Below are 20,569 nucleotides of genomic sequence, written 5' to 3' on the forward strand. Positions count from 1 at the left end.
CGATCCCAGAAAACCGTTAGCGTCGACGACGCGGAAAAAAGGGAACTGATGTCATCACGCCGACGTGGGCCTATTATAGGCGTCGATGACGTCAGCAGAGTCGCGTGCGATGCCGTGCCTCCATGACGTCCAAGTCCACGTCGGCGCGAAGCTACGAAAATAATTTCCGAATGTTGCTGACGCAAGGGGATATTCACAAGGGGAGGAATCCACACGGCAGATGTATCTATCAGAAAAAGTTCTCTTTGCTTTAGCAGAATATGATTGGATACATTTTACAATCCATCTTGCAATACCTTACTTAGAAATAGGATTGCCCTTATTTATTTATTTTATTTATTTAAACAGTTTATATAGCACTGGCAAGACCCGAGGGTATCAGAGCGCTTTACAGGAGTAGGATAAGATCACATAATATAATAATAAGTTAAGACATAAAGGAAAGGTAAGATATGAGAAAGAAAAGCAAAGGACAATAGATAAAAATCAAAGATATAGGCAGTAACAATAAGAACCAGACTGGGCCGAAGCCCCCGACCCGCTAGGGCCCCCAGACGGGTCCGCTGGGCCCGAAGGCGCCGCGGAGCCCGTCGGAGGAGTGAGAGACCTCATGGCCATGAAGAAACGTTCGATCTCCTCCGGTGTTGCGCGTGGCCCAGGGACCGGAGGGTATGAGGCCGGACGCGACGCCCGCGACTCCGACGGAGCCGCAAGGGCGGTGTCACCCGAACCCCCGGCCGCGTCGCGCGACCGTCGGGGGGAGTCTTTGACTTCTTGTGCTTACCTGATGACTTCGACCCTGAGGAGTGATGTCGACTCCCGGAGCTATGGTGGCTCCGCTCCCGCGACCGGTCCCTCGACCTCCGTCCGGACCGGGACCTTTCACGACGCGGAGCTGACTGCCGGAGCTCGAGTCACTTGCGGGACCGCTCCCGTCTAGCTTTCGAAGTTAGGGCCCAGCAGTCGGAGCAGGTCTTGTCGTCATGATCGACGCCCAGACAGTGGAGACACCGACGGTGAGGGTCCGTGACCGACATTAGTCGGTCGCAATCCTCACAAGGCTTAAAACCTGGCATCCCTACCGGCACCATTCGGAGTCGAAGACTCGAAAGAAAGATCAAAAAGGATCAAAAAAGTTTTAGTCAAAAAATGACTAAGGTACCACTTTTTCAGGATCTGCGCTGCTGGCGCGGAAAAAAGAAGAACTGACGTCAGCACGCGGAGGTGGCGTCTAAGTACTCCGACGACGTCATCACGGCGCCCACGATGCCGACGACGGACGCGGAGCTGCAGACGACGCCTACCGACGCGCAAGGGTACTGCTACGCAAAAATTTACGGATCCAGTCTGACGCCTGGGGATATTCTAAGGTAAGGAATCTAATACTAACCTGTTTCTTTCAGATTTACTTACCAATTCACATCAATCCCCAAACGCCGCTTATTCAGAAACTGAGAACTTATTAGCCAGAAGAGCATGTTTTTAAAGTTCCACCTGGTACCCACTAATAGACAATCACAGACAATACTCGAATAATATCACCCCATGCACAACCAGTTACCCAATAACATGCTTTAACTGATAGCGGTACTGAGATCTGACCTATCACTCCCTTAGGCAATCGCCAAGGCGGCCAAGACCCGTAAATCTTCCCACCGGCTGGTGTAGAAGAATCAACAATACAAGGTATGATGAGACCCAATCACTGTGGGGACATCAATAGTAAACCACCTTAATTATGTATGCACTAAGATTCCTATCATACATTAATTATAGAACCAGTGACCCAACAGCACCACATGGGCTTGTCGGCTGACAAGCACCATCAGCAGTAGAGGACCAGAGGAATCATACACCTAACAACAAGCTGAGACCAGTAAGGGTGCCCCTTACTTTGTTTTTAACACTGACCTATAGAAGGCCCTGACCCTATGTTATTTACATTTATAGGCTGTCCAACCCCCTCTCCAGTCCTGATGAAGACCCTCTCTAGATGCACATAAATTAGCGCATCACCACTAGGGTCAAAACGTCGACGTACTTTGCTATATATCCGACTGCACAAAGTCCAATAGAAACAAAATAAATAATTGAATCCCCGGAGACTATTGTGATTACAGTAGATAGTTTGAAAAATGTCATCTTTATGTATACATGTTGTGTCACCTGTAACCGTCAGTCACAAATCACGATCTATACCCCTTGTGTATTCAATGTAAATGTGTTTTTTGTACATTGGACAGCATACCTAATGCTTTATTGAATTAAGATGTATGAGAAAGTTGAATACTAAAGATTTACTTTCTCCTCATTGGGGTCAGTGTTCATTTATTTGTTTATTTCATATGTATCCTTCATGGGATATATAAGTACATTGATGTATTAAATACTATGTTCAAATGAAATGTTTCTCCCGACAGATAGGGCATACAGGCAAGGAGAATGATTACCCATGGGTTAGCTCAGTGCCACAGAAAGTTTAGACAGGAATTCAAATGGGTTCAGAGAGACATAGAACTGGCAAGTACCCCTGCACTAGTGGGCCATTGTCCAGGTTCTATCGGCCTAAGCAGGGAAGGCCAACAAGGTACTAATTAGGCTACACTGGCTTTACACTTTTTTTTTGGTTATATCTTTTTATTGAATTTTAAGAGAGAGCAAATTACAATGCCGCCATGCAGGGCAGCGAATAATCGTCAAATAATCAAACACAAAAAACCAAAATTGATTGTACAACTCACAATTATCCTAAACATAAAGCAATCACCACATATTACCCCAATCTCACAAATCAAAGGGTGTGTGTCACATCTTAATACCTTTAACAATCCGTTGTTGTATCACTTTGGGCCTTGATTACTAGATACTGCCTCAGTGGTTTGGATGATGATGGTAGCTCTTCTGCATAAAGCTCGAGATTTTCTTTGCAAAAGACCATATCCCTTATCCAATGTTCAGTGCATGGGGCCAGTGAGCTCTCCCAGGTTAGTGCTACATGTCGTTTTGCCAGTAACAGAGCAACCCTCAGGAATTACTCCACTGCGCCCTTCATTTGTGGCACAAAACACAGCAAGCAGACTCAGCTTAGACATGACCCTGAGATATTCTATTACCTCTTCCCAGTATTGTGTAACAAGATCACATTGCCATGCCAGGTGCCAGAAATCAGCATCAAAGCGACCACATCTTTTGCACCCACTATTGTCCCGGAGGCCGATTTTATGTAATTTAAGAGTTGTATGATAGACTTGGTGGAGAAATTTGAAATGGATGATTCTTAGATTCTCATTGGGGGTTAGGTTGCCAGTTAATTCACAAATGTGCTCCCAGTCTTTCGGTGTCAAGTACCCTGGCTTTAGACTTGAGGGGGGGAGGCTGTGTAGGAAAATGGCCTTCTCTGAAGGATCACACCAAACTTGTTGCCTTTCTCCTTCTATTTTTCTGACCACCTTTTTGTTAGCCTTAGGACTCTGACCAGTGCTAACATGCATGTGCTCTCTCCCCTAAACCCAGGGCCTGTAATGTAATTGCTACTAGTGGGCCTGCAGAACTTATTGTGCCACCCACATAAGTAGCCCAGTAAACACGTCTCAGGCCTGCCACGGCAGAGCCTGTGCTTTCAGTTTTACTGCCACTTCAACTTTTGCCAAGCCTTAAACTCTACTCATATGTCACCCTTAAGATAGGCACTAGGTAGCCATAGGGCAGGGTGCTGTGTAAGTAAAAAGTAGGACATGTACAGGTACGTACTTCATGTCCTAGTAGTGAAACACTTACATTTGTTTTTCACTACTGTGAGGTCTACTCCACTCATAGATTAGCACTGGGAATTTCTTAATACACTTTTAAGCTGTAATTCCTGATCAGAAAAGAGTAGCTGCATCAGGTTTCATATTGTTGCAATGGTAATGATAAACCCTCTTTAACGGTAAAGTTGGATTTAACATTACTATTCTAGAAATGCCACTTTTAGAAAGTGGGCATTTGTCTTATCTTACAGCGCTGTGTGCCTGCACCCTGTCCCCAATACAAGTCTGGGGTGGGTGACAGGTGCACTTTGTACATTCCCTCTAGCCAGCCACAAACACAGGATGGGTAGGCGTGACAGAGAACTCATATGCATTCTGATAGCTCTTCCTAAGCACAAAGAGAAGGGGCTGACACACCTGAATAGGCAGTGTCCTGTTTTCCACACAAAGGGCTGATTACTCCCTACTGATAGTCTGGAGCCAAGGCTGAGAAGAAAGAGAAGAAAGAGCCTGTGTGCACTTCAAAGATCCTTCTCACCCCCACTTCGAAGGCACAACTGGGTATAAGTACTGGGGCTCTGGCCCTACCAAGACAGTAAACCACTGGACCTTTACAGAACTCTGCCAGGAGTAAAGACGGCTGTACTACAAAATTGCCACTCTGCTTTGGTGCTGCTCTGGAAGAACTGCTTTTCTGCTTTTTCTTTGCTGTGCTGCGCTGCTGCCTGCTTATCTCTGCCCTGCATAGGAGAAGGATGGACCAATCTCAAGTGAACACAGAGCGATACCTCTCAGGGCCATCAAAGTTTCCTTCAACAGCACCTGGACTCTGCCATCTAGGAGTCCTGCCCTGCCAGGTGGTGGCAATCCAGTCCTGGGCCCTTGATAGTGAGCTTCTGCTGCGCAGAACCATCAGAATCAACGCAATGCCAACTTTGCACCGATTGGAACAGACGCATTGCCTTTCGACACCGGAGCTGATAGACGATATTGCTTAGATGGACTGCACAGCTTGACAACGGCAGACAGATTCAGCTCTCCTGCATCGTGAAGGGGTTTGTAGGTGAAGCCTTCATCGCCTGCGTGGAATTGGAACCGACACATCGAGTCTTCGATGCTTCCTCCATCTAACTAACGCTTTCAGCTTACTCTGCTTGAGTCCTGTAGCTGACCTGCCCTCCATCGCAGGTTGGCCTGAACTCTGGATTTACCTTGGTCCAGTGTGACCTCAAGAAATCCCTAAATGCTTTTTTTTCCTAAGCACTACATTTTGATTTATTCAGAACTCCAGTTCTACTTATTAGATTTTTGTCGTTTTGGTCTTATTTTACTGATAGAAATATTATCTATTCTTCTAGCCCCGTGTGGAGTATTTTTGTGGTGCTTTCATAGTGTTTCTGTGTGTGTGTGTGTTGCACAAATACTTTACACATTGCCTCTTTATATAAACCTGACTGCTCTGTGCCAAGCTACCAGATGGGGAGCACAGGTTATCTTTTAATGCGTATCTAGCTTCCCCTGACAAGAGTCGTGGTTCCTGCTTTGACAGGTGCATATCTCTGCCAACCAGAAACTCTAGTTCTAACACATACGGTTTAGGGCGGGGTCATGGAGCGTGGGTCTTTGAACCAGTCGATTCAATATGCTTATCTATTGGGGTCGACGTCAGAATACAGGTGGATGGTGCCAAATGTGAGACCATGGATTATGCCAGGAGCAAGGCCGGCTTTAGTGCTTTTGATGCCGGGTGCAACAATCGTTTGGGGTGCTGACGGCAGATTGAATAGAGGCCCCCTCAGATCTCTGGGGCCCAAAGGTGCTTCAGAGGAATCTGGTGTGGCACCAAATGTGATCCATGGACAACCTTCAGCCGCTGTGGAGGGGAGTCAGGGTGCGGGGGGAGGGTTGGGTTGGTATGAAGTAGGACCACCATTGGAATTGGCTCCGCACAGGAAAATCAATGGACGGGATTTTGAAAGAAAGGAATTTGTCAAGTGTGTGGCTACTCAAAAGAGTGTCCTGACATTATACTGAGTGCAAGGTAAAAATAAAGTGCTAAAGACTAATCAGCGAAAAGCTAAGTCTTGAGTTTCTTTCTAAAATGCCCCTCGTCTTCCATTTGACGCAGTTCTGAAGGGAGCTTGTTCCAGGCCAGAGTGCCCAGTTGGGTGAAGGACCGCTCTCCAGCTTTAGAAAGAAAGACCCTGAGGTCTGCGGCCAGATGGCTATTCTAACAGGATATCCTGGAGGACAAATAGCCCAGACTAGAATGATCCAGCGCTCTGTGCATCAAGAGAAGGGTTTTGAACAGAATGCACTTATTCATGGGAAGCCAATTTAGGTGCTGCAAATGTGTAGAGACATGCACCCATCTAAGGGAGATTAAGCACAAGCCAAGCAGCCGGATTTTTTACAGTTTGCTATTTCCTCACCAGGTAGTGTGGCAGACCTGCATATAAGGCATTGGCATCATTCAATCTGGACATAATCAAGACCCGAACCACTGTTATCCTTTCTGGAACAGAGAGGACATGCAGAATTTGTTTTGTCATACACAAGGGACTAAAACACCGGCCAACAAACGTGTTGATTTGATTGTGAAAAGTCATGCATTTATCACCATTAACACCCAGGTTTTTCACAGTATCAACTTGTAGGTTGGGCGGGGAGATCCCTTCAATCCAATGTACTTGCAGATTTAGTTGGAAGTTGTGTCGAAACTGAGAACCTCTGCTTTTGGTGCTAAATTTAAGTTGGGTGGGGGGGCGTGGCTACGGCGCGACGCGGAATAACTGCCTCGTAAGGGAGCTCCGCGCGCCAGAATCTTACACCGGGCAATTACCATCCTTCAAGCCTCTGCACGAAGCTCGTAACTACACCTGGGGAGCCGGGGAGAGTCTTGGCACACGTTGAAGAGAAGCGGAGGCGCCGGGAGCCGCGCCTTCACCCCGATATCCTGGTGATTGCGGGAGAGTGGAAATGGCGGCATCGCGCCTGGCGCAGTGAGGGGAGCCTGCGGCTGTGGCGAGACTTGGCCGGGTGGCGAGCGGCGCCAGAGTGCGGTGGCGGCGGAGCTGGGCTGCCCTGCGGTGGCTGTGAGACTATCTGCGCAGCAGGGAGGCTTTCGGTGGGCCGCTTCGGCTGTGGAGAGCCTTCCGGCGATACCCGGCCTCAGGGGCCTGTGGTGGTGGCAGCGACCAGCCTGCACGGCAGACGATCGGGGGCCTGTGGCTCGGTCATTGCTGGTGTGGAGAGGAGGAACAACATCGCGAGGTGACTGCCGGTGAGTGGGGGCCCTGTTTAGGACCGGGCTTGCTGGGGCTGGCTGTGTGGGCCTGGCGGGGCGCACGGGGTGACTGTTGCGCCTTGGGGGACCTGCACAGCGAGTCTTCGGGGGCTGGGGTCGGGGCGGTGCTCCTCGCGGTGCCTTGCTGGTCTCCGTGCTGCCTGGGGCTTCTGCGGGGCGTCGTCTGTTGGCTGCTACACTGTGCCCCCGGGGCTAAGATAGGCCGGGGGCGAGTGGGTGGCTGGGACGAGGGTCCTGCGGGGACTTCGGGCTGCAGGGGGTCTGGAGGAGCACTGTGAGCACCACTGGCTGAAGCGCGAAGAAGGGACCTGATAGCGCTTGGAGCCCTCCTTGTTCAGGGGACGGCAGCTGGCTGATGCAGAGAGGGCGGCGGTGAAGGTTTGAGTGACCTTACGGCCACGACGTGGTGTGGAAGTCGCCCACAATTACATAGCTGCTGCAGAAAGTCTACTGTACAGCCGATTGGACACTGTGCTACCCTCTGGGGGGAAGGCGCTTGCCCTCTGCTTGATCACGCCGACAGGGGATATGGGCAAGACGGAGCCCAGGCAGTCCAAACTGGCCTTTGAGGCCAAGCGACAGACACGCACTGAGGAGGAGACACAAGGGCAGAACGAGACAGGGGGTGCCTCATCCGCACTGGAGGGTGCTGAGGATGATACTCGCACGATACTCCTTGAACTGCGCGCAGGGATGAAGACCATCGACAGTAAAATAGATGCCCTAGCGACTGGATTGGACGTAGTGAAAAAGAAGGTGGACAAGCATGAGAAGCGGCTAGATATCCTGGAAAACAGAGTGTCGGATGATCATGATTCACAGGCTGAGGCTCGCACACAACTTCTCCAAATGGAGAAGATCCTAGAGGTGATCAGCGCGAAAAACGAGGATTTAGAAGCGCGGTCTAGGCGCAACAACGTGCGAATCCTTGGCCTATCGGAGACTACACCGATCTCTAAGATGGAGCCTTTTATTGATGGAATGCTTCGTGAACTGTTTGGGTCTGCCTTGTCCAGTGTGATGATAGTCGAGAGGGTTCACAGATCATTGGGGCCCAGGCCAAATCCGGCGCGCCGCCGCGGCCGATCATCGCCAGGCTTCTTAACTATGCGGACCGAGACTCGATCTTGCGTGAGGCTAGAGCAAAAGCACCAGTGACATATAAAGGTGATACTCTATCCTTCTTTCCCGATTACACCCCGGCGGTTCAATCAGCGCGACGTGAGTTTGTCCCAGTGAAAAAGTTACTCCGGGAGGCGGCGGTGCCTTATGCTATGCTGTACCCCGCGAAATTGAAGGTGACTCATGAAGAGCAGGCTCATTTCTTCACAGACGCCAAATCGGCATTGAAATTCACGAAACACATCTGTAAGGGCAAACCACGGGAGCAACGGACAGCGCCTGAGAGGCAGGCGTCTGGCCTGGATGATGCAGATTAAAAGATTGTTAACTGCAATGCTGGACCTCTATCTTAAGATTGCAATATTGAATGTTTCTCTGTCACAGCCCGGTTTGGGAGCTGTCGCTCTAGTTGATATTTGAGGATGAGGGGCTATGGCGCTGATGTGTTACTTGTTGCTCTCCCTGGGATCCGGGGGTGGGGATGTGTGGACTTTTTGTATAATTGATGCTGGAGCTTCAGGGGGACTGGAATAGGAACAATTCCGGCAACCGCACTCCGGTGCGAGTATGCGCAGCTGTGCTTCTTCCCCCAGTGGGTATTACCCGAAAGGTTGTTGCTCGGGGGGGGGCTGGTCTCGACCTGATTGGGAGGTTGTAGTGGGCGGCGGGTGGCGGTGGGGAGGGTTTCTGCAGTTTTTGTAAGTCTTCTGGTTTTTTCATATAATGATCGATCTTACTTGCACAAGATGGTGTCTGTGGCGCATGTCGCCTGAACTGTTCAAGCTTCAATGGAGTGTGCTCCCGGAGACCCTCTGTCGCTATCTGGAACTGTTGACACTCTACATGTACAATGTCTACTGATTGTGCCATGTTAACTTGGAATGTGCGTGGTCTCAACTCCCCCAAAAAAGGACGTCAGGTAGCGGCGTACTTGACCAGGCATGGCATACAGGTGGCTCTATTGCAGGAGACGCATTTGGCCCCGCGTACGATGTGTGGAGCGCTGAGCCGATGGGCTGGCTTTCAGTTCGCTGCTTCTTATTCCTCTTATGCGAGGGGAGTGTTGATTCTGATTAAAAAGGGGATTGATTTTCAAATGTTACACACGTATGCTGATGATGAGGGACGATGTGCGATTGTGTGTGGGAAACTTTGTGGCACGCTGATGGTGTTTGTGAACATACGGCCCTATAGTGGATGATCCGGCGTGCGTGACTCACATCTGTGAACAACTAAGGAAATGGCCTGACGCGCCTATAATTTGGGGTGGTGATTTATACACTTACCTAAATGCGCAATTAGACAAGTCTAATCCAGGAACGGACCGCACCCCCAAGGTTGCTGCGAGCATACTGCGAGTCATGGAGGAGTTTGGCTTGCAGGATGTGTGGCGAGTGAGAAACCCGGTCAGACAAGAGGGCACACATGCAACACCTATGCATGGCAGCTGGTCGAGACTGGACTATTGGCTGTTGGGGGAGGAGTTGCTGGAGTGGGGGATTGAGGTGGCGCCGCTGCCTCGCACACTGTCAGACCATAATCCGTTGCGACTGCTCTTGAGGAATCCGGCTGGAGTGTGTCGCCCTTTCACTTGGCGGCTGAGGCCTGAGGCGCCTCTAGACCCAATTTATGACAAAATCGTGCACGACGCAATAGAACAGTACTTTGCGCTGAATAAAGGTATGGTTGATCAAGCAGCAACGCTGTGGGAGGCCTTCAAGGTCACCATCAGGGGGACCTGTATCGGTACGGCAGCAGGTATCCTTCGGGATATCAGGACACGACTGCAGACCTTAGAGTCTGAGCTGCGCGATCTGGAGCGAGATTATGCTCACCGGCCGGACCAAAATAAAGGAATTAGTTGTGGAATATAATGAGCAAGCGGAGGCGGAGATTAAATATATATCTCGTAGGCACGCAGCTCGTCGGTATGGCGAAGCGGGCAGGCCGAGTAGGACGCTGGCGTTTAAGATTAAGGCACGGTTGGAACAACACCGGGTTGACAGGATAGTGGACGAAGCGGGCGAGGCGCATTACACCCCGGAGGCCATAACAGAACAATTCCGTGGTTTCTATGCGGACCTCTATGGCTTGAGGAGCACGCCGTGTACTGAGGACTTAGATGAGTACTTGGATGGAATAGCGTGTGCTTGGCTATTGGATGTGCAGCACAAGTACTTATGTCTCCTCATCGATGAGCAGGATGTCAAGCTGGCGATAGCGGCGTTGGCTAATGGTAAGGCGCCGGGCCCGGACGGGCTCCCGGTTGAGTTTTATAAAAAGTATGCTGATCTTCTCGCGCCGCACCTGCTGGAGGTCTATGCAGAGGCGCATGAGGTCGGGATGCTCCCTCCGTCCCTGCGAGAAGCACTCATAGTCACATTGCTTAAAAAGGATAAACCCCCGGAGCGTTGTGACTCCTATCGCCCGTTGTCACTGATCAACATCGACGCAAAGATCCTGGCAAAAATTATCGCTACCAAATTGCAGCCCCTAATGCATGGCATGGCTCTGCCGGATCAGTCGGGCTTTGTGCCTGAGCGGTCCACCTCGCACAACTTGCACACGCTCTTTTCCCTGTTCCATGTGCTGGAGCCCACACTGGAGGCTGCGGCAGTGTTACTGGACGCTGCCAAAGCGTTTGACGCTGTGGAGTGGCGATATATGTACTATGTTCTGAACCGTATGGGATTCCCCCCTCTATTTCTTCAATGGATAACAGTGTTGTACACGGCGCCATCGGCCAGGGTGAGGGTAGGTGGCATGACGTCTGAACCACGGAGTATAATGCGGGGCACTCGACAGGGCTGCCCCCTCTCGCCCATGCTGTTTGCGATTGTTCTGGAACCGCTTGCGTGTGTAATTCGACAACGTCATAGGGAGACGGCGCTGAACTTTAATCACCGCCCGGTCTCAACCTCCCTATATGCAGATGACATGGTGCTGTTTGTGCGCGAACCGACACGATATCTGGTGCAACTATTGCGGGAGCTGGTGCGATTTGGACGTATTTCTGAGCTACAGATCAACTGGAATAAGTCGTTTATCATCCTGCTCACAGCGGGGACCAGATGCCCTGATCTTGAGAACCCACTGGTGTGGTCGGCGGACCCTGTCAAATATCTGGGAGTGTGGGTACACCGTGATCCGGCAGTTGTCATAAGGGAGAATTATGGTAGGGCCTGCACAAACCTGGAGAGTGCGGTTGAGAGTTGGTTGTTGTTGCCGCTGTCGCTCGCTGATCGCATAGCCCTCATTAAAATGGTGGTGCTGCCCCGGTTTTTGTATCTATTTGTCAACGTGCCTATAGCGCTTAATCTGTCCTTCTTCAAGACGCTTCGTGGACATTTGCTCCGACTGGTATGGGGGGGTAAAGGGGCGAGAGTTCAGTGGTCAATACTTACCCGGGGGTATGATGGCGGTGGTTTCGCGGCCCCGGATTTTTATGTATATTATCTAAGCGGGCAGGCTCAGTACCTGTATTACTGGTACAGGTCACATGCTTTCACGCCACATGTCGCGGTGGAGGACGGGGATGCGGCTCCGGTTCCGCTGTCTGTGTTGTCACTCACAGTTCGCGAGGCACCCCTAAATCGGAGTATAACTCAATTGATGCCACGGTCTCAGCCTGGCAGCGTATAGGGCGGTTGGCGCAGAAGTTACCACTGTACGCGCCAGACCTGCGATTGGAATGGCATAAGCAGTTGTCGGTCACATGTGAAGCCCCGTCTATGAGAGTACTGAGGGAGGCGGGAATTACTCATCTGAGAGATGTCTACCCAAACTGCACCTTCCTAGAGCAGGGGGACCTTGGCCACATAGTGAATCAGTCGCTCTTGTTCCGCTTTGCAGTTCATCGTCTGAGAGGTGCAGCCAGGGAACACTAGGTCACTTTTCCAGAGGAGCCCCCGGTTCTAATGTCGCTGCAGGCGGTTCTTACAGTGCCTAATAACAAACGCCTACTGTCGAAATTGTATGAGCTCATTAAAGATGAATCAGTGGTGGGTGAAGATAAAAGCTGGGCCAAGAGGAATGCGTGTTTGGATACCGATATCTCAGAAGTCAATTGGAAGCACGTGTGTGGACTGACTGGTTCGTTAAGTATGAATGGTAACCTTAGGATTATCAATTTCAAGTATTTACACCAAGTGTATCATACTCCGGCACGTCTGTATAAATATGGCCTGCGTGACACGGCGAGATGTGACAGGTGTGGTCAGGATGATGCGGATTTTATGCATCTGGCGTGGAACTGCCGACCGGTGGCTGAATTTTGTGAGGCAGTAGTGAGTAGCTTGCGTGAAATGGTTGCTGCGGATCTCCCCTGTACGCCACTGGTGCGTCTCCTCTGTTGTGTGCCACACATTAAGGGAGTGAACGGCAGGCTGGTGCGCTTGGCGCTGCTTATGGCTGCTCGTAGGGGGGCGATTGCGTGGCGGAGGGGTAGGCGCCCGGGTCTGAAGGACTGGCTGGCTGACTTGGTGTACTGTAGAGACAGCCTCAGTGTGTATGCGGAGGAACTACCCCTGTTGTCCAGACCGAGAGACATCTGGAAGCCACTGCGCCTATATCTGCTTACACACTCCGAGGGGAGCACAGACTGAACTTGAGTAAGGAGGGATGATCGCTGGGGGGAGATGGCGGAGGTGGGGCCCTCTCAGTGACAATAGAGCAGTTACCAGGGTGATGCTCAGACACTTGCATAGTAATTGGATCGATCTGTTTATTATTACTGCATTAGGATTGGAACGGGGTTTGTTTTATATTTTCTTTTTCTTTTTTGTTGTTTATATGGGAGGTTTACTTTCATTGTTTCAGGCATTGGTCCACATGTGCCAGGTCCTTCATGGTGGCCATGACGCATCTGCCCTGCATTGTCTAGCCTGTGATTATTTCTTGTTCTAACGGATTGCAGCTGTGTGTTATCACGTGCAACTTGCACCAAGTGTTTTATTACACTGCAAATGTGGATGCGTAACATTTCTGTTGCTGTTTTGTGGCAATTTACAATAAAAACTTTATAAATAAAAAATAAAAAAAATTTAAGTTGGGTGGTATTCATCCAATCAAACACTGCAGAAAGACAGCGGTTGATGGCAACCAGCTCAATTCACTGATCTTTCTGGTAGGATAAGACAATCTGAGTGCCATCAGCATGAGAGATTATCTTGGCCCCAAAAGATTCAACCAGGGCAACAAGCAGAGCCAATTTGAAGTTGAACATTATGGGGCTAAGGGCCGAGCCCAGTGGCACTCCAACTGAGACACCTCTGCGACCAGGAGAATAAGAGAGCTGCCAAACTTCTTGACCCCTACCTGCAAGGAAGGATTTCATTCACTTCCTGGCCGTACCTCTAATGCCTAATGTAGTGGAAACTACTCCATATCCTATAGGTGCCCATGGCATGGCAAGATAAAGAGAGATCCATGCTATGATTTTTTTGTGCTTCTTGTGGCCCTTCTTGACTTATCGGAGTCTTGGGACTTTGATAACAGGGCCTATTGAGAGTACAATAGTTAAGCATTTTTTTGACCTCTGGAATTTGGCGATATCTGTCAAACACAGTCACAATATAATTTAAACCCTGTAGTTTTAGTGGAAGACATTGTCCACACACTTGTGAAGATTTGAGGGAAACATCTCTGTGAAGAGTGACAGGATTTGAATAAACTTCAGATCCGCATAGACAGGCAAAGAAAGAATGGAACTGATGCCAGCACAGAGGTGGCGCATACAAATTGGGGCCAGATGTCACATCCGGAGCAGCAAGACACCACCTATTGAACTGCAAGGGAATTGCTGCAAAATTTTCTGGCTCCAATCGGACGCCTGGGGGAAATTCAAAAGATGAGCAATCTTCAGACAGCTGTCTTTATCAACAAGAGGTGCACATCAGAAAAGTGAACACTAAATTCAAATTCCACTGTGGCATCACAACTGTTGGTAAAAATCAACACTGAAAACCTTTAAAAAATATCATAACATGTGAAATAAATAAAAAAGGCTGATCCAACAACTGCAAATAAGCAGAAAGAGCAGGCAAATAGCCTTTAAAACCGCCCAAAGCAAGTCCTTGCTGGTCCAGGGACAAAAAAAACTTCATAACTTCAGACAAGTAGGTTAGCAGTGGACCAATTTGGCAGGAGCCTCAATAAGCCACTAATTTGTCTCAATGACTAGTGCACACTGATTTTGTAGAAGGATCCCTCGCAGCCAATATGACATCAATGAGCTTAGGAGGAAAGTCAACTGAGGCCAACTGTTGCAGCTCAATCTCACAGCATGTGGACCCACTCTGACGACTTCCACAGCAAGATTGCCACTATCTACAACAATTTCTACCCCCTACCCACTGCTTTCCACCTCAACAACTTAAACCATCCAGGGCACACCAGTCGAATGATCACCACTTGGTCTCCGCTCACCACTCAGACCACTACGGCCATCATGTCTTCCATACACTCCAGGGTGCCCACTGACCTTGCCCCACAGACTATTCAACCTCAGAACCAACCCAATCAGTACAGAACTCTCCAGCATCATCAGCACCTCCAGCTTCACAGCAGCCTTCCCGGACAAGTGGAAACATGCAGGATGTCAGACCCCTCCTAAAGACCCCCTCCGCTGACACCAGCAAACTAAAAAATGATCAATCTATATCCCTGCCCCCACTACCTGGCCAAAGTACTCAAGAAAGTCATCAACCAACAGCTCACCGAATACTTGGAACAAAACCACCTACACAACGCCTCACAGTCAGGATTCCATGCCAACCACAGCACTGAGACCACGCAGATCGCTGCCACAAAAGACATCAGAACTCTCCCCGACCACGGAGAAACTGTGGACCTGATCCTCCTCGACCTCTCTGCTGCATTCGACACCATCTCCCACCACACCCACATCAACAGAAACTACAACATCGGCATACAACAAAACGTCCTCAAGTAGATCGCCTCTCTCCTCACAGGACTCACACAGAGCATTTGGCTGCCTCCCTTCACCTCCAAACCCAAGCACATATGCAGCGTCCCTCAAGGATCATCCCTCAGCCCCACCCTCTTCAACACCTACATGACCCCCCTTGTAAATGCTGTCAGATCCCATGGCCTCAACATAATCTCCTATGTAGATGATACTCAACTAATTCTCTCACTCACTGAGGACTTCTTCAACGCTAAAACCAACTTCTGCAACGCCATGACCAATATAGCCAACTGGATGAGCGACAACTGCCTCAAACTCAACTCTGACAAGACAAAAGTGCTGATTCCCGGAAAGAACCCCTAGTTTGGGACCACAGCTGGGGGCAAGCAGAACTCGGACCACCATCCACTCCAACAGACCTTGCACGCAACCTAGACATTCTCCTCAACAGCGAACTGACCATGCAACGATAAGTCAAAGAAGTCACCTCCCACTGCTTCCACACCCTCTGCATGCTCTGCAGGATCTTCAAATTTTTCCCAGTCAACACCAGAAAGACCGTCACTCAGGTTCTCGTCACCAACCACCTCGACTATGGCAACGCTCCCTATGGTGGCATCTCCACCCAGCTCCTCCTCAGAAGACTACTAACCAAGTAGAACGCTGCAGACAGATTCATCCTGGACCTCTCCATAATGGTCCCACATCAACGCCCAACTCAGAAACCTCCACTGGATCCCCATTCAGAAGAGAGGCCAGTTCAAAATACTCACTCATGCCTACATAGTCTACACAATCTAGGACGGGCCTACATCAACCATTAACTGAACTTACATCTACCCACTAAACACCTTAATTCCTTCTTACTTGCCCGCGTGCACACCCCACATCCGTCGCAGCCATGTCTACTTCTCCTATATCGCTACCAAGACCTCGAATGACCTGCCGCTCCACCTCTGAACAGTACCCTCCTTGGCGGACTTCAGAAAGAAACTCAAGACTTGGCACCCTCAGCACCCAGATGCCCCTTAGGGGTGATATTGTTGCGCTATACAAATGCTGACTGATTGATGTGGACACAAACTGCACAGACTCAGAGCACAGTGCCCTGCTGCTGGGACAAAACACCCTGTCTAAGTGGCAGCTTGATCGAAGGGCAAATGCTCATGCCCAGGTGTACCACACTCTTGGCCCAATCCGGTGCCACTAGTATAACTTGAGTTCAGTTATTCCTAATGGACTTCAGAACTCCGGGCAGAAGAGGCAGTGGGAAGGAGGGATAGAGGAGTCTCAAACTCCACTCTAGGCAGAATGAGCTTCTGGAAAAAAAACCTTCTTGTGAAGTCCAATACACAAAAGTGTTAACATAACACTTTTTCGTCAGGTGCGAAAAGATCATGCCAAGTTCCTCTCCATTTATGGAACACACTCTGTGCCTTCTCCAGATGAAACTTCCATTCATGGTCCACTAACCGTCAGCAGCTGAGTTTGTCCAGACGGCCAATGAATTTCGCAGGTGGGAAACCAACTGGCGGCATTTCTACATGTCACTGTAGTTCCTTCTATAGGATTAGAGTCTTGGCACAGGACAAGAGGTAGCTCCGGATCCATGTCTGGTGGCGCGGAAAGAAAGTAACTGATGTCAGCATGTGCGAGTGGCACCTATATAGGCCCTGCATGTCATTTCCAGAGCGGATCATCATCAGTGCAGAGCCGCAAAGTGCAGAGGTACGGCTGAAAAGATTCCAGATGCAGTCTGGGGAACAGATAAAAGGTCAGGAATCTGCAGCTGGTAGCCTCTCTCAGAAATACATTACCAATCACCAATGGCCTTCATAACATATTCTGAGCCATTGCTATCAGCTACCCTACTCCCTTTGCCAGATTTGGAATACTGTCCCGCGCCACCATGTAGAACATTATTCTTCTGTGAGCAATTGATGACTGTTCGTACATCTCCACCTCTGTAGCATTAGCTACACTTCTAGTAGTAACTGCTTTCATGGTAGGTCAGATGCCTGCCGTGGATAATCTTGATAAAGTGCTGTTTCTTCATTATCACCCTTTTACTCTAACAATAATACCACATTAGATACATCACCTGTAGAAACCTGCTGAATATTCCTTGCTTTCGTTTATGTGCAGTTTTGCTATTAAAGGTGCTAGCATCGATTTCTCTGCAACACCACTTCCATTCCTAATCTGAAAGAATGAAAGCGCTAAAATATTATTGATGAATTTGCCTGGCTTAAGAAACAATGTGCAGTAAGTCATGTATAAAATACATCAACCTGTGCTTCAATTTTCGGACATGTTGGGGAGGAGATTGGTTTTGGGAGAGGTCTTGGCTGTTACGTATACTAACTGATCTCTGCGACAAAATGTAAGGAGAAAAGAAAACATCTATGAACATAAATGAGACTGCTTAATGCATTTGTTCCCCAGGTTGTGAAATAATACTAATGAACAATGACCCACACCTTGAAGAGTTCCTTCTTGATACGTCCTTTTAGGAAATCTTTGACAAATTGTGTGTTCTCGGCTCTCTCGTGGACGTCCTTGGTCCCTTCCTTCAGCAGTTCGGATAGGTCAGTGGGGCTAAAGAGAAAAGAAGCACGAGATGAACGTCTGCAGCACATTGGACCTATGTTCACATCGTTTTAAGAGATGTTTTCTACTTAGAATTTCCCCTTCTACACAGGGTACTTACTGACTGACTGCAAATGGTCTTAGCTCAAATCAAATCAATGTTCGAGGTGCTGGTTTAGTCGATGCGATACAAAATCAAAACATTACTTTCCCTTCCAGGCCAAAGAATATATACACATGAAGATAAGAATGAATGATTGGTGAAGTTATAAAGTACAACCAACACCTAGTCAGGGCAACCTTGCACGGCCAGAAACAAAATCCTAATTAAAGAGTCTCGTTGTAACTTTTTTTTCTGAAAGTGAAGTACTGGGAATCATTACGGATGTTCAACAGAGCCAAATCCAAGCTTTTGTGGCGAGGTTAAAAAAAAAATTATTCCCCTGATCAGAGATCTGTAAAACCTAAAATGTGATTTAATGACAAGTCGACCTTGCTAAAGCTTTGTGACATATGCACACTGAAATTAAGATGGTTCCAATGTCGGTTCTAAATGAATGGTGCTAGGGTATATGTGAAAACAACAGTTGATGGACAGAATGCAGAACAATGTCATACATTCACCCCAGTACAGAGATCTGGGCCTAAATCCATCGTTTTTTTGCTCACCACACCACCCCAGTTCAGACATGGCCAATTGCAAATCAGCCTTGACCCTGTGCCACATGGGAACAGTCCAGCACGAACTGCCAAGCCATGTCTCCCCTGGACCGAAATCAAGCATCCTAGGACCGGTTTCTGGATATCAGCTGTCTTCAGCCAGGATAGCTTGACTCCAGTGGCGTGGAGAGCATGGGACTCACGTCTGAGCACACCCTTCCCACTCGGGGTGACAAATGCAAAAACAACAGTTGATGGACATAATGCAGAACAATGTCCTACATTCACCCTAGTACAGAGATCTGGGCCTAAATCCATCGTTTTTTTGATCACCACACCACTCCAGTTCAGACATATGCAAATCAGCCATTGTGAGAAGTTGGCCTGATGTATGATGTTCACTATTCTAGTGAGCACCTTGTATCAGTCCAAACAACCCTTATGGTGGTGGTTGTAAGTCAACCTTATAGACAAGCTATCCTAGTGGTAGCATGGACTAAGCAGTCTTAGGCTTAACTCAAGAGGGCATGTGAAGCCAGCTGTTTTACCATATGCAATCCTTTTAATACCAAATGAAAGGACACCACACAAGTTATATATTATAAAAATATATGTTTTTATTACTAGAATAATCCTCTGTACTCTTTATGAGGACAGAGGCACAAGCGTTTAAACAAAAGCACAGGTAAAGATACAAAAGTTGCACAGTTATGGGTAGGCCCGGTGGCCACTTAAACCAGTTACTAAGTAAGTGGTATAAGAACCACTTCTCGAACAATGGTAAAGCCTAGGGTCTTGGGAATCGCTGGGACTACACTGGACTAACAGTAGTTAGGACGGGAGTAGCCCGCGGGATTCGGGTGCAGCGCTAAAAGCACAAACATGCACCAATGCAAAGTCAATGGTGCGTAAAAGTTACAATGTTACTGTTTTGGAAGTCTTCCGACTGGACTAGAACTTAGCCACTTTAAACTAGGACACTAGAGGTGTAAACCACTACAAGAGCACCGGTGTTTGATCGTTACCTCACCCACAGGAAGCAGGTGCATAGGTGCCAAAGTGTGTCGGGTTTCGTCGTGGAGTTCTATGGAGCCTGGAGATGAAGATGCTGCAGGCGGCCAGGAGAGAAAAGTCCGGGTGGATCCAAGGGTGGATCGAAGATGTAGAGTACCTGAAAGCAGAGGGGACAGAGTCTGGGTCACTAGCCAGTGACCAGGATGGAACCAGGAAGGAACCAGGCGATGTCGGGCGCAATCAGGTGGTTGTCGGGAAGCTTGTCTCCGCTGCCACATGGACTCGGGGGCATCGACGATGACCAGGATTGGATCACGAGCTGTCCCACGAAGGCTCTCGCTGTCGGCGGTGTCGGCTTCAAGATCGGAGTCAACAGGCCTTGGCAAAGGCAACCCACGCAGGATCTGAAGATCGCTTCTTACTCGGACCAGCAAGGTCAGAGATGCTGCTCCTTTTCAGGGGAGCGAGGGCCAGTCTGGAGCAACGAGACCATCAGAGTAAATTCGTAGTTTCGTCGTCGTAGAGGCCACTAGCCAACGGGCAAGTGACCGGACAGACGCGTCGAGCAGGAAAATGCAAAAGGGCCACACGCAGCACTCGGTGAGTGTGGAGGGGTGATCTTCGGCGCACAAGCTGCTCGGGCTGGGGCTTCTCAGTCCCCAATGCACAGCTTCGAGGGTGCCTCGGGAGCTGCACTGTCAGCACTTCGCAGTCTTTTCAAGATGGCCGGTCCCACGTCTCAAGTCGCCTCCACGGGTCTCAGCTTTGCTGTGGATCGGGCTGTTGGATGTCTGGGAATACGGTTCTTGTCGATCTCTGTCGCTCGAGCTCCGGCGGGAGCTGCAACAAAGCAAACCGTTGGGCGCTGGATGGTGCCTGTTTGCACAGGGTGGTCACTCCTTGACCACAAGGGAGATTCTTCAGTCTTCCACGTCGAGTGGGATGTCGAAGGGTCCAGAGTTCTGTATCAAAGTTTCAGTCAGGATAATCTAAAGTCTATGGACACAGCTCCTACCTTTATTCCAAATCAAGGGGCTGGATTACCTGCTAGGTCCCTTCTATGGGTGAGACCCAGGAAGGGGGTGGTTACACCCCTTTCCCTTTGTCCAGTTTCGCGCCAGAGCTGGGGCTGGAGTGCCCCAGGACCGGTTTGAACTGGGCTATGCATGAGGACCCTTGTGTGCCCCAGTCAGTGTCTAG

The 20,569-nt window shown here is 49.3% G+C and overlaps 1 protein-coding gene across 2 annotated transcripts in view; it reads right to left on the reverse strand.

Moving 5' to 3' along the window:
• The window catches only part of HMOX2 (heme oxygenase 2), a 233,491-nt gene that overhangs the window by 101,969 nt on the left and 110,953 nt on the right, over nucleotides 1–20,569 (reverse strand). For both annotated transcript variants that reach the window (XM_078662904.1, XM_078662903.1), the window contains exon 3: nucleotides 17,587–17,704. In XM_078662904.1, coding sequence (XP_078519030.1) covers nucleotides 17,587–17,704 — 118 coding nt within the window. The remainder of the gene's footprint in view (nucleotides 1–17,586; nucleotides 17,705–20,569) is intronic.

This window comes from Lissotriton helveticus, chromosome 10 (assembly GCF_964261635.1).
Source record: "Lissotriton helveticus chromosome 10, aLisHel1.1, whole genome shotgun sequence".
NCBI lineage: Eukaryota > Metazoa > Chordata > Amphibia > Caudata > Salamandridae > Lissotriton > Lissotriton helveticus.